Raw genomic sequence first — 16668 nt, 5'->3', positions numbered from 1 at the left:
CTTATCTTTTCGGCCGTTTTTAAATACTTGATCCATTTCCTTATTTGGAAAGCCTATATAATATTTAACTAATTTCTCTTACCTTTTGGACCCACCATGATCTTATTTTATTAATTTCATATTCTTTTTCCTCTAATCCTCCCCACTACTTTTGTTTTGTTTTGTTTTTTTTTTTTTTTTTTTTTTTATTTTTTTTTATAATTTTTTATTCCTCCACTTATCCCACTACCTCCTTATATTATTACTTTTTTCAATTTCTCCTAAAACTCCGCACATGAAGAAATGGAACAAATACTTTAAAACGGAAGGAGTTGTTTATTATTAAATAGTTATTTTTTTTAAAAAAAAAAATTAACACTTGGTGACTTGTCCATTCCCTGAACTTAAAAAAGCCAGCAACGTATTTACAAGAAGTTTCCCTATTTTCCAAAAGTGGCCCTAATCTCACGTGTCCTTCAATATCGTTGAGAATTTGGGTAGGGCCAGCCACCTACACACCCACAAACACTCCTCCCTCTCATTCATAACTCGCACACCCTTCATTTCTCCCTTCCATTCTCCTATTTTCTCTCTCCTACCTCGAACTTGCCGTCAATGGCGCCTCTCAACCTTCGACAATCATCATCAACTGCGCAAACCCTTTCCTCTTCGTCGCAAGATGTGCGTCTTCTCGTCAGAGAAACCATTCGAATCAGCGCCAGTTTAGCCTCTGCTCCTTCGTCGCCTGCCAATTCTACGATTCCTCCCACTCTTCCTGCTGCTTTGGAGAGTAAGAATTTGAGGTTAGGCCTTGTTGAAGATGAGTACATTGATTCTAATTTGAGGTTGATTTGTTGCGAAGAGATCGATGGTCGTCGCTGGAAATATGTTGCTGAGAATGATTCCTTTGGAAAACTTAAAAAGGGGTCTATTCGTTCAGTTTCTTTGCAGACTCCTCTCTCTCCCACTGATGTACGATTTCATCTTATTTACAAATTATTATTTTATTTTTTTAATATTGTAAATTTGTGTTTTTTAGGTGTAGGCTGAAATTTTGGGAATGGTTAATGGAATTTATTGACATAATAGCCGAGTTTGACACTTAAACACGTAACTATGTCAGACACGAGTACCCGAGACCGAGTAATATAGTTGGCTATTGCTTTTTGTTTTGTTAAATTTTGTTACCATTGTTTTCTTTATTTATTATTAGTGATTGTTATATGCCAGTATGTAATATGATTCCCTAAGAAATGTCGGCTGATTTTGATTTAATATAGAGAGTTTTGGGGCTTCCAAGTTGTTTTCTTCTGATTGATTTCATAGTTTCGTTTTTGGCAAGAGGAAACAAATTATCAATATTTTCGTATATATTTATTTACAAGTATTTTTGTTTGATTGGTTGCATTTGTTGAATTGATGTTTCATTTTGTGAAATTCATATATATATATATATATATATTTTGGTGCAGGAATTAGTGTCATTTATACGATCCTATGTTGTTCCTGAAGGCTTTCCGGACAGTGTCTCACCTTCATACGTTCCATACATGACATGGAGGGCCCTAAAGGTATTCGGAATTTACAAAGTTCAAAGATTTTCTGCATTGTAGATCGAATTTTGGAGATCTAATTTCAGTGTTCGAAAGGGTTTTCATTTCTCGATATTGAGGTTTTGCCTGCCATATCAACTCTTATTTTAAACTCTGTTCTAGGACTTTACATATTCTACTTCCTAAAAGTTTAATTTGCTTCACTGATCTCACATCAACAACATAGGAGCTAAAAAATTACTCCGTAAAAAGCTTGACAAGGAAATAGCCGCCTTTTTTTTTTATTTACCTTATAAAAAACATATACTAGTATATATTAAATAAAAGGAAAAATTGACAAGAATAATCCCAATTTTGTCTCATTCGCCCAAAATAATTCCGACTTTGGTTTATTTTTTAATAATCCGAACTTTGATATTAATTTGCTTCAAACAGTCCTAAGAGGTCATCTTACTTGTTATAACAAGTTAGATGACACGTGTCGTACCTAATTGGTCAAAAACTAAAAAATAAAATTAAAAAAGTTAATTTTTTAAAGAAAAATTTAAAAAATATTAATTATAAACTAATTAGAAAAACCAACCCACTAGCCCCAACCACCTTCTCCGCCACCCAGCCTGCCACCCAACCCCTGCCCTCCAGCTGTAGCAGCGCGCATACCCCCTCCATCCGCGCCGGCACCGCGCCGCCCCTCTCCCTCTTAACCACCAACCCTCCTCCCCCACAAAACCCTTTAAACCCAACAGCCCACCATCACTTTCCTCCACTAGATCCTTCGACCTTTGCTTTCCTCCCATCGCCGCCGCTATTGTTCTCCACTCTATAGAGCCGCCGCTATTCTTCTCCTCTCTATCGAGTCGCTGATGTTCTTCTACACTCCATCGAGCCGCCACTAGAAGAGATCGCTGATAATGTTGTGGCTCTTGTTATTGGGCTTTTGCGATGGGCGTATCTTGGTTTGGGCGCCGATAATCGGTCGTGTTTTGGTTACGGTGGTTGTGGTAGAGGTGGGTGTTGGGCTGTGGTGGTAGGATGGCGGAGGTGGGTTGGTGTTGGTGGCTCAGGGGAGGTAAGGTGGTGAACTAGTGGAGGTGGTTGGGTCGTTTGGTGTTGGTGGCTGGCTTAGTTTGCAAAATTAATTTGTTTTTTGTTATTTTTATTTTTATTATTCAGTTTTAAATTACTTAATTGAGTTTTTTTTTTTTTTTTTTTTTTTTTTTTTTTTTTTTTTTTTAACAAAAAAAAGTATTAATTGGTAACAAATAAATAAATAATAAAATAATCATGTTTTCAAAATAATAAAATAATCACGTGGTGACACGTGTAAATTATTTTTTTTTTTTTATAAAATTTACCTACATAACAGGTTACCAGTTACTTGGGACTATTTACAACGGATTCATATCAAAGTTTGGATTATTAAAAAATAATCCAAAGTTGGGATTATTTTGGGCGAATGAGGGAAAGTTGGGATTTTTTTGTCAATTTTTCCTAAATAAAATGGGTCACCTACTTGTTCATATCTTGTCTTAACCTCCCTCCGTATTCAATGGAATTTTTACAATTAAAAATCCCCACTTTATGATTTTAATTGACCAGCTTAAAATGATTTCACCATTTGAGGGCTTGTGATGTGATATTGCTATCTCTGTAGTCATAATTTAATTGTGACATATGAGATGTATTATTGGAACCATTTGTATGTCACTAATCTTGCAGTATTTTCTGTAGCATTTCTTTGGTGGAGCTATGGGTGTCTTTACAACACAAACACTGTTGACTTCTGTTGGAGTATCTAGAAGCAGAGCTACTCCTGGTGCTGTTGCTATCAATTGGATCCTTAAGGTATTTTAATCAATTAAATTGAGTTTAAAATGTTGAATGCTTTGTATTTCATCATAGATATGTATTCTTCCCTTTATAGTCTGCTGAAGGCTTTATTTTTACTTGAGTTTATGCTATATGTTTGTTTGACTCTTTTATTTAGAGTGATTTATTGAGGGCTTCTATTTCATTTCATTGTACTAATTATCTACCAATAGGTCTTTTCGTGGTCATAATTCTATTGCTGAAGTGCATATTCTCTGTTTAGTATATTTAGGGAGGTCGATATCTTTAACATATAGGAGAAGATCATGCAAGGTGTAGATACTGTGAAAAAAATATTTCTGAATGTCCCAGCCTGAACGTCTTATTTTTTAATAGTAATGGGCTGTATAAAAACAACCATTGTTACAGAATCTAGTATCGGGGAGTAGTGTATTCTTCTGGGTGTTCTGTTTCCAAATCAATAGGTTAGTCATGCATGACCCTTGATTGGGAGAGATTTGCTTGTTTGTTAGTATGTTGGACTCTATAATCTTTGTAATTCACAATTATTTACTCTGTTTATATTATTGAATTTGATTGACGAAGACCAAGAAATAAGCATATATAATCTGAGGCAAGTGCCTTTAGTATGAGTACCATCATCATTGTTAGTCTTGTTGATGTGTGGTTGAAAAAAAATGTTTTCTTTAATTTCAGCTATACAGAATTCACCTTTTTTTTGCACATCAGACTTGATCTGAATGTATTATTTCTGATTTGATATGTTTTGATATTATTTCTTTGATTGCCCGATTCAACTAAACTTTGGTATGTTTTGAAAATGTATAAAATGAGTTCTTATTAGATTTTCTTAATGTGCCTTTTCCAAATATGTAATTTTCATGATTCTTTTCATTACTAAACTAATATGTTCAGCAATAAAAATAAAAAAAAAAGTCATAAAATTTACTAACTTGAACTTGTGATCTAATCTGAAATAAGTAATAAAGTATTGAAATAGGGTGAACTAAACAGAACCGACTACTTATTACTTTGAAGTATACTCGACTTTTAGTAGTTTATTCAAGTTGTCGTTCCTTGTAAATTTGGGCCATTAATCTTGGAATATTTTTCTATAATTTGATTTTAAGGGAATCATAGGGGTCTTTGTTGATACAATTGTAATGTGTAGGATGGTGCTGGCCGGGTTGGAAAAATGCTCTTTGCTCGACAAGGAAAGAAATTTGACTATGATTTGAAACAAGTAGGTATCTCTCCCTTTTCTGTTTGTTTTGTGTGTAAATGTGACTAATATTCTTTGCTTTCATGTGATCAACTAATCCTTTCAGCTTAGATTCTCTGGTGATCTATTGATGGAATTGGGAGCTGGGATAGAGCTGGCAACTGCTGCAATGCCAAATTTGTTTCTGCCTTTGGCTTGTGCTGCCAATGTAGCTAAGGTTAGATTAGATACTTAGGACGCCACTTGCTACTTTGTTCGTCTTCAAAAAAATGAATTGTGAATTAGCTGAATTTGATTGGTAGTCTATTGCATAGATGTCTGTCTTTATGCATATAGTTGCACTTTTGTACATGCAGATTGATTGTTATTGGCCAAACTTGAACCTTTCAATCTTGTGCAGTTTATAACGTGTTTGATTAACTGTTAAGGATACTATTCAAAATTGACAGAGCTACTTTGATTTTTTTCCTCTGTTTAGCTCTCATAGCTGCAATCATGCTATTTGTGCTGATAGAGCAAGGAGGCTAGATTTTCTACTTTGCACATTGAACCTGTTGGTGCTTGTGAAACATAGTGAATGATTATCTGAGCCGATATTCTTTGTTTGGTTACTCTGCATTACTCTTTCTCTTCTTTGTCTTGATTGAAGCAATTTGTATGCCTGTTATTTCTTTCTATGCCATGGCTAATCATTTTAAAATGCTTGTCTCCCTGACAGAATGTTGGTGCTGTTACGTCAACATCTACTCGTACTCCAATTTACAAAGCATTTGCTAAGGGTGAGAATATTGGAGATGTTACTGCTAAAGGCGAATGTGTTGGCAACATTGCAGATCTGGTATGCTCTGTGCTGTGGTTCATTTTAATGCTTCTTGCACTTTTATAATCAGAAGTATGGGAATATGCTCCAGTCCTTTTTAGAGATATGAATACGAAGTATATATTTGTCATCATACCTGCAGTTTGTTGCTTATGCAGTTCTTTGATACCTTTTTATTTTTGCTTTCAGACCTCAATTTGTTTTATAAAATTACTGCATGCAGCTCATATTGTGCAAATTGATCTATTATATTCTCCTGTATCAAGAGTTGGATAAATCTCTTTGAATAACTCCATGAGCTTTATTGTATCTTACAAAGAGATTATGTACCACTCGGAGGAGCAGCAACATTCTTTAAAATTCCATGTAGATAGAAACCCGATTTAGTGTTCAAATATACTTAAGAACTAGCAGCTGTGAAAAGTCTTGCTGCATGAGCCTAAAACTTTAAAAGTGGAGCCCTGATCAAGGTGTTATTTTATATGGACAAAATTATTGGGTAATTATTGTTCAAGTTATTATGTAACAGGATCCTGTCATTATGGAATAAATACAGAACTGCAAAGCTACATTAATAGCTATGAGAGTTACATAGCAATATAGCATTACTTGCTGATGACAGATTTTGAGCCTGAGCATCTAAGAATGCGAAGACCAGAGTTTCCATGTGAGCCATGAAGCTTTTAATTTCTATCTAATTATCGTATTATCATATTAATCAGTCAACTTGAAGAATTGTTGTTGCTGAGCCTTTCATTGTGGTGTTTGCCGAATTTTTTTAGTGACCTGTTAATTGTGAAGACAAAGTAAAGGACAAGGGAGAGAGAAATCTGACGCTAGATTGCATGACAAAATTCACTGCTTTACCCAGAAAGAGTTGAAATGAAGCATTAGCTATAGTAGGAGGGGACTCTGGATGTTTTGGGCAAGTGAAGTCCAAACTAGTCTATGAAAACTTGCTGTGAATTTGGTTATTGGTGCCATGCATCCATAGGTTAGAAACTCAGCTGCATTCCACATATCGCCTGATATGAAAAAGAAGAACAAAGATCTATTTTTGTGGAATTTTTGTGAGTTTTTGAGAGCAAGAAAAATAAAGATATGATCTTGGATCAAGATCTAAGCTAAAATAATCAACACAAAGTACGATTATCTAGCAAAATAACTTGATTCACTAGTCACATAGTCTAGAGAAACAAGGGTTTCAATCTAATCAACCACAAAGTTTGATAAAGATTGAGATTTTACCACAAAGGAGAGATCACAAAGAACTCAAAGAAGAGAAAAACTCTCATAATTTCAATATTCAAAACAAGTCTCCTCTATTACATCATAAAGTAACTCCTTTTATAAGGAGGCACTAGTACATGAAATAAAACCCTTAACTTCATTAAATCTAAACCATACAAAATGGAAGGCTAGGATTAATTACAAGATAATAACTGATAAAAAATACTACCTAAGTCACATCCCACATACGAGGAAAATCATCTAAATAATTCAAATCAAGCTAAAATATTTTCCGATCTTGATCAAGTCAACAATAGTCAATTTGGCCCAAAAGTAGTGTCCATGCTCTCGCATCAAACTCCTCCTCTTCAAAAGAAATTGTCCTCAATTCCTAGAGGTAATATCAATCCGACATGATCAAGCGAATGGAGATATTATTTATTGAAAGCAAATAAACATCACTCATAACCAAGAAGCATCATCAACAAACCTCCCGGATCAAACACCCAAATAACAAATCCAAGAGTGTAATAATATAGAACCAAGGAGTACATCACCCAAACAAAGACACAATTAAGATGTCCAAGCGTACTTCTCCACTCTCCCAAAATGAAATCACCATTCTTAGTTAAGCCCAATGTAGAAATGAATTCACATGTTCGCTTGTTAGTACTTGCTCCCGCATAGTAATAACAATCATTGAGTAGAGACACATGCGATGGAAAACAAGGTAACATTTGAAAGGGAACATTAAGTTCAAATTCAATTTCTTCATAAAAAATAGGGGGTCCAACAAAATCAATTTGATCATCAAAGATGGAGCCAAGATTATCCCTTTCTACAAACAATTCCAATCCCATTGTCCAATAACTCATATGAACAACTTGCAATCTCAAATGATGACAATAATAATAAATCCAGAATAAATGTCGAAATTGAGCACGTTTACCAAACTGTCTTGTCAGTATCTCTGAACACCCGCTCCTACAATTGAAGCGTCCGCTCCTCACTATAGAGTGCTCAAAACTGCTGTTTACACTATAACTGGTAGCGATCTGATTTTCAGACTATCACCAATCATTCGTTGCTGGTGGAAGAGCTACGAACAAGGGCGTTATAGGTGGCCTTGAGGGCGGTGCATGAACACAACTGCTATGGGATTGTTCGAAAATGGAAGAGTGGTTCAATATTTTTGCAGGTCTTCGAATTTCTGGGTGAAATCAAAAGAAAATGGTGATTGACGATGGGTTTTCGCTGGAAATAATGGATGGGCCGGGCAAAAATGTTAAATGTCGTAGCAAAAGAAGGAAATATTGGAATGTTAGATTGGTGGGTAATGATGATGATAATAGATAATTGATGAGATAATAATGAAAGTGGTTTTGCTAAAGAAAATGGAAGAAGCAGCAAACTCACTAACTTCTGGGGTAGTAAATACGAACAGCAACAAGAGGGTTTCCTTATTTTTTTTTTGGTTGGATCAAAAGGTTAATAACCTTTGGCTCATGATACCAAATCCAAGAGTGTAATAATATAGAACCAAGGAGTACATCACCCAAACAAAGACACAATTAAGTATGTCCAAAGCGTACTTCTCCACTCTCCCAAAATGAAATCACCATTCTTAGTTAAGCCCAATGTAGAAATGAATTCACATGTTCGCTTGTTAATACTTGCTCCCACATAGTAATAACAATCATTGAGTAATTTTTTAGGAACAAAGATCTATTTTTGAGGAATTTTTTTGAGTTTTTGAGTGCAAGAAAAATAAAGATATGATCTTGGATCAAGATCTAAGCTAAAATAATCAACACAAAGTAAGATTATCTAGCAAAATAACTTGATTCACTAGTCACATAGTCTAGAGAGACAAGGGTTTCAATCTAATCAACCACAAAGTTTGATAAAGATTGAGATTTTACCACAAAGGAGAGATCACAAAGAACTCAAAGAAGAGAAAACCTCTCATAATTTCAATATTCAAAACAAGTCTCCTCTATTGCATCATAAAGTAACTCCTTTTATAAGGAGGCACTAGTACATGAAATAAAACCCTAAACTTCATTAAATCTAAACCATACAAAATGGAAGGCTAGGATTAATTACAAGATAATAACTGATAAAAAATACTACCTAAGTCACATCCCACCTACGAGGAAAATCATCTAAATAATTCAAATCGAGCTCAAATTTTTCCGATCTTGATCAAGTCAACAATAGTCAATTTGGCCCAAAAGTAGTGTCCATGCTCTCGCATCATCGCCTGTGTTATATAATTTTAGAATGTCGAACTGAAATTTCTAGACGTGATACAGGGTGAATTAGATAATGGCACTTTGGAGATTAATTTCACCTAAGGAACCTCTTTGTTCTTAATCTAATTCACCCTGTATCACGTCTAGATAATGAGCCCTACATCTCTATAAAATTGATTCTTCAAATGAAAAATGAAACTTACAGTATCCTTGACTTGCAAAGCACATGCAAGAAGCCTATTAATCTAGGTATGCATGTCCGTGCAAAGGTGCCTCTAATTTTGAGCCCTATCTCTTTGATATGTACCACTACAGCCTTCGGAAGAATATCAGCCTTTGAAGTTTCAGAAAGAACGATTTAGATAATGGCACTTTGGAGATTGGGCACAGAGTTGGGGGGGGGGGGGGGGGGGGATGAAGAAAGCATACCGGGTTTGTCTAAAGATCGAGTATGGGGATCAATATGAGAAAAGTTTGACGTGTGCTTGAATTATCAAAGTTATCCCTGTATCTATTTGAACTTCAATCAAATTGAAAATAAAGCTATCGTTGACCTACAAATTTGCAAAGCACATGCAAGATGCCTATAAAATCAAGTTATGCAATATGCCTGTTCCTGCACTGGTGTCTGAAATTTGGAGCTCTAACACATCTCTTGGATATGTAATTATGTTTCAGTTCAACCATGTCTGTGGCTGACTAACATTACAGTTGCAGCTGTGGAAGAAGACAAAGATAACTTTGCATTCTGCATCCTTCTAGCAATATGCCAGTGGTAAAATCGTGAGCCAGCTGCCTTTATCTCATTGGGGAGGCAATGCTCTAGGGTAGATTAATTTCACCTAAGGAACCTCTTTGTTCTATCTCCTCTTTAACTAATATGAAGATTTGTTCCCTTGTGGCGATCATGCTTTTTTTTTTTTGTTTTTTGTTTTTTGTTTTTTGTTTTTTTTTTCTTTTCCCTTTTTGTTAATGAAACAATCAATATAGGAGCTATTTGGCTCACACAAAAGAAAAGAAAAAGAACAATAAAGGGAAATAAAATAAGGAAATATTATACAATATGATAGAGGAAAAGAAACAAGAAAGACGGTTGAATACTTTTGTTTAATTTGAGTGGAAAAAAAATGATTATATTCTTATATTTGGTTTGGTGATCTAAATATAAAAAAAAATAAATACAATTGCCTTTCTCCAATTTTATCTACCTCAAATTCACTCACAACCTAGCTGCTCTCTACATTGTCTCCCCCACGGTCTTACCAAAAGTCACTCAACCCACCCATAACCTTTACTTATTTTCTCCCTAACTTCTCTCATCTCCTCCCAACTATTTCTCTTATGTCCAACACCACTGATTGTTTCATTCTTTGTGGTCCATTCTAACCATTGCCATATCCAATTTTAGCAAGAACATGAAGCTGGTATTCTCTCATAGACTTTTTACACCAATCATATTTTTAGTAACTGCAGTTTGTTCTTGAGAACAATGGTTTGGATTGTTCTCTTAATGATCTCTTTAACTTTTGAATTTTCATTCAATGAGCATTCATTTAATTTGGTTGCAATACATTTGTGTTATTGCATTTATGAATGGTGTATGCCACTTTCTTTTTTTTGTTTTTGCTATTCCACAAATCTTCTTAGCACATTGGGAACTAAATGTTTGCTATGCAGTTGGGAACTGGACTGAGCATCATGCTATCAAAAAGGAACCCATCTTTGGTTACAACATTTGCCTTTCTTTCATGTGGTTATGTTCTGAGCTCTTATCAAGAGGTTCGGTGGCTCTCCTAGCTTAGTTTTGTCCTTGTCTCTTATACGAGAATTTAAATGTCCTCACAATTATATTTTGGCTTTCTAACAGGTGAAGTCTGTTGTACTACACACGTTGAACAGGGCAAGATTTACTGTGGCAGTGGATTCTTTCATTAAAACTGGTATGAATTAGTCATGCTGTTTTGTTTTGATAATTTGGTTCAAGTATATATTACTCAAAAAACTTATTCAACCTAATTACTACCAAGTTCCATCAAACCTTCTAGTAAGGTCTCACTGGCACAAGAGAGAAAATACAGCTCCATCGCTGACTGTTATGAGTCTTATGACTATGCATCGAATGTACAACCAGCAATTATCACTATCTGTAATCACAGATCTTGTACTTTTTGCTAAGTATAATTTATAGTGGGAACTTTCTTTTTTCAAAAGTCAAAAGCCTTCATGTATTGCAGCCCATATACTATACGTAGCAGCGGCTACAAGCCTACAATAGCCAACTGCCAACCATATACCCTTTTGAATTTACCGCTGCTTCTCTTTTGAATCTGCCTCACAAACCCTAGAAAAAACATTTCTTTACTTGACATGCCAGTCCAGCTTTTCAGCTTCAGTCAGCTCTTCAGACAATGTCTCATCACTCCTGCCACAAACCAAACACACCTTGTCCACAGAGTCCAGTCTTGAACTATCTAGCTTTCATTTGTAACCCTTGTTGGACAAGCTTCCAACTAATTATTCTGTGTTTTGTTATACTCGTCCTGTTGCATAAACCTCTATACCATTACACCAAAATTGTTTTATCAGCTTCCTGTAGACATCCTTAACAGAATAAGACCTGAGTATTCAGAAGGGCATTTCTATCATTGAAATCTCTCAACTCTCTCAATAGCTCTTTGATAGAACATTATTTTTTTTTGGAGCTCCATCCACTTTCAGGCTTGGGATGGTACTACCACTCGTCAGAATTCTTATGTAGATGGCATTGACCCATCAAAATCACATTGAATCTTGATTGGTGGCAATGGCCTACACATAATTCAAGGGCTGCAATATTCCAGGCTTGATTTTTTGTAATTCTGAGTCTACTATCCCCCTTTTTTTTTTGGATAAGTCCAAACCTCTGACCAGGCAACATACCCAGGCTTTGAACAAAAAGGTAAGCACCTTGCCGTAAGAATACAATCATAGAATTAATGTAATCTATCACATGTTTAGGAAAAATACCTGTGCTCAGTAAACGTGAAGCCTCATGAGCTCTAACTTTTTATGTGGAAATCTTGCAGCGAATTATATCTATAAGACTATAACCCTACACTTTAATCCTACCCATCATCTTATTTAGTAACAAACTGATATCAAACATTAGCTGTTAGCTTATTGTATCAGCTGTTTTTGACTTTTTGATTTTGTGTTTGGTAAATGTTGGTTAGCTAATAATATCTTAAGTGTATAATGACATCAAAATAATTTGTTTTTGAATTGTTTAGTGTATTTATTTTATTTTTACTTTTTTTGTTATTGATATAGACTCATATGGAGATGTATTAGTCTATTATGTATTTTAAAAATTATGTACCATATTTATTTAAATTTTTTTCTTATATATTTTATAAATAAGAATCACTTTTATAAGGGAATAAAAGGACATATTTAAGATTAATTCATTTAACTCTTACTCCATATATAAAAGGAAGAAATTAAAATTGGCACTCCCTATCATTCAATTCCTTGAGACTTTTAACCACTTCTCTAAGCATGTATATTATCTCTACAAAAAAAATGAAAAAAAATAAAATAAATTTTTTTTTTATTTTTTTATTTTGTTTCTCAATTTTTAAATTCCCTTAAAACCATTTCCAATTCCTATCCTCCTCTTAATATTTTAGACCTCTTGGTCTCATGCATGCAAAAATAATTTGAGTATTTATTTTATGATTTTGAGTTGTTCTTATAGTATAATTTAAAATAAATCAACATATTTTCATCTTATAGGATAAATTCTCCCCTTTTCTTGATGAATGTATTTTTACGATGGTGTAGCTCGAACTCATTGCTATAGAATTTGACTTGATGTAAAAAAAATTATGATTGTTTTGGGGCTGTTATGAAATTTCTTGTTCTAATCTTGAAGTATGGAGCCAATGGAGGAACAAGGTAGATATTTGGATAAACCTGTAATTTCCCCCTCAAACCTCCAAACCTCTTGTTTCAAAATGCTGCTATAATAAGCTTTTTGGTACCAAATAACTCTTGCAAAATTATTTTAACCAAATAGTAAAATGAGCTGTTTGACGGTTAAACCATTTATTTTGGCATAACCTCTACTTCTACCCAAAACACTTCTATTCAAACAGGTCCTTAGTCGTTCCCCTGGAAGCAAACTTTTGGGATGTTTTGTGTATTGTTATATTTGCTAAACTGCAGTTTTTCGGTGGTATATTCCTTACCTTATTAAGCAATGGTACAATATTATTTCTAATCATGTACTATGTTCCTGTAGGGCGTGTTCCTTCTCTGAAAGAAGGAAATTTAAAGGAAAGCGTTTTTTCATTTCCATGGGTACATGATAGCTCGGTTCAACTTGGTATGATGAATCTTCATAATTTATAGTTGGGTTTTTCTATATAGTAACCTTTTTTTTTTCCACTTTTTCTACGTTGTGCCCCAACATATATCACTTTCTACACTGTAACCCCAATATATTTTTTGTTTCCATACGGTAACCTTGCCGTTATCCTACCGTTATAAAATTCCGTTAGTGGGGCCCACTCTCCATTATTAATATTTTTTTATCGATTTGCGCGTTGAAAAATAACCCGTCAAAGGTTTCGGGGGCTATTTTGGTTCTTAGGGGTCCAAATTGAGCTCAGATTTGGCAAACAAATAACGTAAATATCTCGTTTTGCTTATTAAGAAATGTCTCAATTTACGTGTTCACATTTTAACACACAAAACAACGCATTTACGTTATAATTTTTTTTTTGTGAAATTTGAGTTCAATTTGGACTCTTAAGGGCCAAAATAGCCCCCAAAACCTTTGACGGAATATTTTTAAACGCTCAAATAATTAAAAAATTATTAATAAATGGAGAGTGGGCCCCACTAATAGAATTTTTTAACGAGAGGATAACGACAAGGTTACCATATGTAATCAAAAAGTATATTAGGGTTACAGTATAGAAAGTAATATATGTTGGGCCACAATGTAGAAAAGTGAAAAAAACAGGGTTACTATATAGAAAAACCCTTTAGTCTTTGTCCCTGTAATTTTCCAACTTATGGTGGAAACTTGAGCTGTCGAATTTGATAGGTTGTAAATTCAAGGATGCATTCCAAGATCCAGGTTTATATATTGCACTAGAGCCCCTCTTTGAGGTACATATTATAACGCACTTTTCTTTGTGGATGATTTGTTTATTAATATATTAGTTTTCACAACTTTTTTGGGAATCCTTACCTACATTCTCAATTACTTTTGTGCAGAGGGAGAGATATGTGGTGACCTACAATCCTGTAAAGAACAAAGTATGTGCATTGCTCAAGGATCAAGCAAAGCCTGAAGACATCTTAAAAGCGGCATTCCATGTAAGTGACTCTGAGGGTTTCTTTATTGTTGCATTACTTCATTCCTTTAGGTATACTTGAAAATAATCTTCTGGAGTTTCACCTTTGCAGGGTTATGTACTTAACTATTCTATTCGATCATCAGTAAAAAAGCAGAGTGCTTCTGGGAAGAATTGTGGGCATGATTACGTAGGCACTATAGCCATGCCTGGAAATATTGAGTCTCTTGTGGCTGAATCCTGCAAGATGGTTTCATCTACTTATGGTCTGTTCAAGTATAAAGCTGCTGAACAGGTAACTTGAAGGAAACTTCATCTTGATATATTGTGTTATCTGTTTCTATTACTTGTATTGGATTAAGAGCATTTATTAATATATATGTTGTTGAGCACTTATATTTTTCTTGCTTTTACTTTTACTTTTACTTTTGACTTCTGTCGAATTTTCTATGCTGCTTCATGCATGCAATTGTCTAAGGATGTGTGTGGTCTCTAATGATGCATAGTTTTATTGTAGAATCTTATATGGAACTTTTGGTTCATTTTGGTGTATCGGTGACAAAAATTATGTTCTAGAATTTGTTTGTGTTTCCCTGATAATTTTAATTTGTGTCTTAAGACTTGCGTAGGATATAGATTCCTTGTAAGATATATAAAAATTTCATATTGAGAGTTATTCATCTAATTGCATCTCATATTGGCTGTTAAAAGTGATGTGTTGCGTAGTGCTTGTTACTTTGTGAGTTGTTACCCCTACCCTATTTTAATTGCTTCGGACATTGATTGGTAGCTTTATCTATGACAGGGATGGGTAATGTCCGAATCACTTCTTAATCCTGGGCGTGCCCGGTTGTGTCCAGAGTAAGGTTGAACCACTTGTTTTCATGAGATGGAAACTAATTGAAATCTTGGCTCGGAATAAACCTTGTCATGATAATGGGTGCTTGCATGACAGACCAAGTCCTCATGAGTCATGACCAAGGTTCAAGGAGAATCTGTCGCTGCTAACATTGTGATTGATGTTGCAACCTATATATAATGGGTTTTGTCATTGGGGAAATGGTTGTGATCTGTTGGAAGATTGATCATTCTGATCTAGTGGAAGTTCGTAGATTTCCACATTTCAATATGTAGACGTGAGGCCTAAAAGCAGTAATATGGTTATGAAAGCTGTTTTAGAATGTATATGTTTTAAGCTCGTCTTTCTTCCTCACTGTATCTATTGCTTAGTTTGGTCTGCTGTGTTCAAATTTAATACACAAAGATGTTGCTGGAGGGTGGGAGGGCGCACGATTTTGACAGCACTGAACGTGATGACTTTTAAGGTAGACATTTTGGATTGGCTTTTCCTTTTTAAAGAACTTTCAACGTGAAGCAATTGTAAAGAACGATCATGATGGAATTTGGGAATAACGGGAATAAGGAATGCAACCAAGATGATTATATTTATACAACCAAATTTTGATTCCTGTATTGTTGCTTTCAGTCCAGTCTATTTACTTTGGCATAGATAATGTAGTCTATTTACATTGAATATATTGTGAACTAGTTTTGGCTCTCTTTAATGGTGCAGTTTTATCTTCCATGGATTTAAATCTGTCTGAACTCTGAAGTACTTCCTGCGTTTTCTTTTACTTGCAACACTTTCCTAAAAAGGAAATGTCACAATACTTGCAACACATTATAAAAGGAAAGTTATTTTAGGGAAAAATTATACTATATCCCTTATTTAAAGCATATGACCCACTAAATTACACTCCTAACAACAACTCATCCTATTTTAAAGTTAATTATATCATGTAAATCCCACCTTTCTTAATTACTGCGCTAAAAGGTGTGTTGCATCTAAAAGAAAACGGAGGAAGTATAAAGTTATTCCAAAACCAATGCAAACTTAATACATCCTCGTTCAGCTAGAAATTAGGCGTTTTTTTATTTTATTTTATCTAGGGAAGGAAAATGAATGTTGTGGCCCAACATTATACTTATATATCACAAATTATGTTAAGATTTTTTTAATGTTTTCTTTGCTTAAGTTAATAATTGTTAATATGTTTCTTTTTTTTTTTTTTTGGAAGGATGTATCAAATCTTCTATTATACTCCATAAATAATCATTATTATATATATGTAAAGTTTTTTTTTGGAAAGAAAATATATGTAAAGATTTGTTTCTCAAATAAATAATAAAAAAAAAAACTAAGGACACACCAGGAGATGACACGTGTCATTGCTGGTGTGTCTTTTAGTATATAACTAGTTTAGTTCCCGTGCGATGACGATTTTAAACAAATATATTATGCGATTTGTTTATAATACGGAGAAAGAAAGTTTTGTACTTCGTTAATTTTTTGTGTACGTGATAAGTAATTTCTAATATAGCATAATATTTGTAAAATATTAAAAATTAAATTTCACAATGAACACTTTTGAAC

General features: G+C 34.2%; 1 protein-coding gene across 1 annotated transcript; it reads left to right on the top strand.

Annotated features, from left to right (window-relative positions):
• Nucleotides 1–508: 508 nt before the first annotated feature.
• Nucleotides 509–15829, top strand: LOC145555419 (protein root UVB sensitive 6-like). The gene is made up of 13 exons (XM_081617166.1): nt 509–951; nt 1452–1550; nt 3264–3377; nt 4534–4605; nt 4691–4801; nt 5303–5422; nt 10567–10668; nt 10757–10829; nt 13172–13255; nt 13982–14046; nt 14155–14256; nt 14347–14529; nt 15040–15829. Exons 1-13 carry the CDS (start codon nt 595–597, stop codon nt 15097–15099), a joined length of 1542 nt encoding a protein of 513 aa, XP_081473292.1. The 5' UTR covers nt 509–594; the 3' UTR covers nt 15100–15829.
• The last annotated feature ends 839 nt before the right edge of the window (nt 15830–16668 follow it).

The sequence above is a fragment of the Chenopodium album genome, chromosome 1 (assembly GCF_948465745.1).
Source record: "Chenopodium album chromosome 1, dcCheAlbu1.1, whole genome shotgun sequence".
Taxonomy (NCBI): domain Eukaryota; kingdom Viridiplantae; phylum Streptophyta; class Magnoliopsida; order Caryophyllales; family Amaranthaceae; genus Chenopodium; species Chenopodium album.
The sequence above is the reverse complement of the archived record's forward strand: the minus strand, read 5'-3'. Positions and strand labels throughout refer to the sequence as shown.

Bases quoted from the DNA above. Each gene is read 5' to 3' on its own strand.
- LOC145555419 (XM_081617166.1), top strand. From the start codon at position 595: ATGGCGCCTCTCAACCTTCGACAATCATCATCAACTGCGCAAACCCTT. The intron at 10,830-13,171 runs GTATGAATTAGT...ATGTTCCTGTAG, and splicing joins GGATTCTTTCATTAAAACTG to GGCGTGTTCCTTCTCTGAAA. The intron at 14,530-15,039 runs GTAACTTGAAGG...TATCTATGACAG, and splicing joins AGTATAAAGCTGCTGAACAG to GGATGGGTAATGTCCGAATC.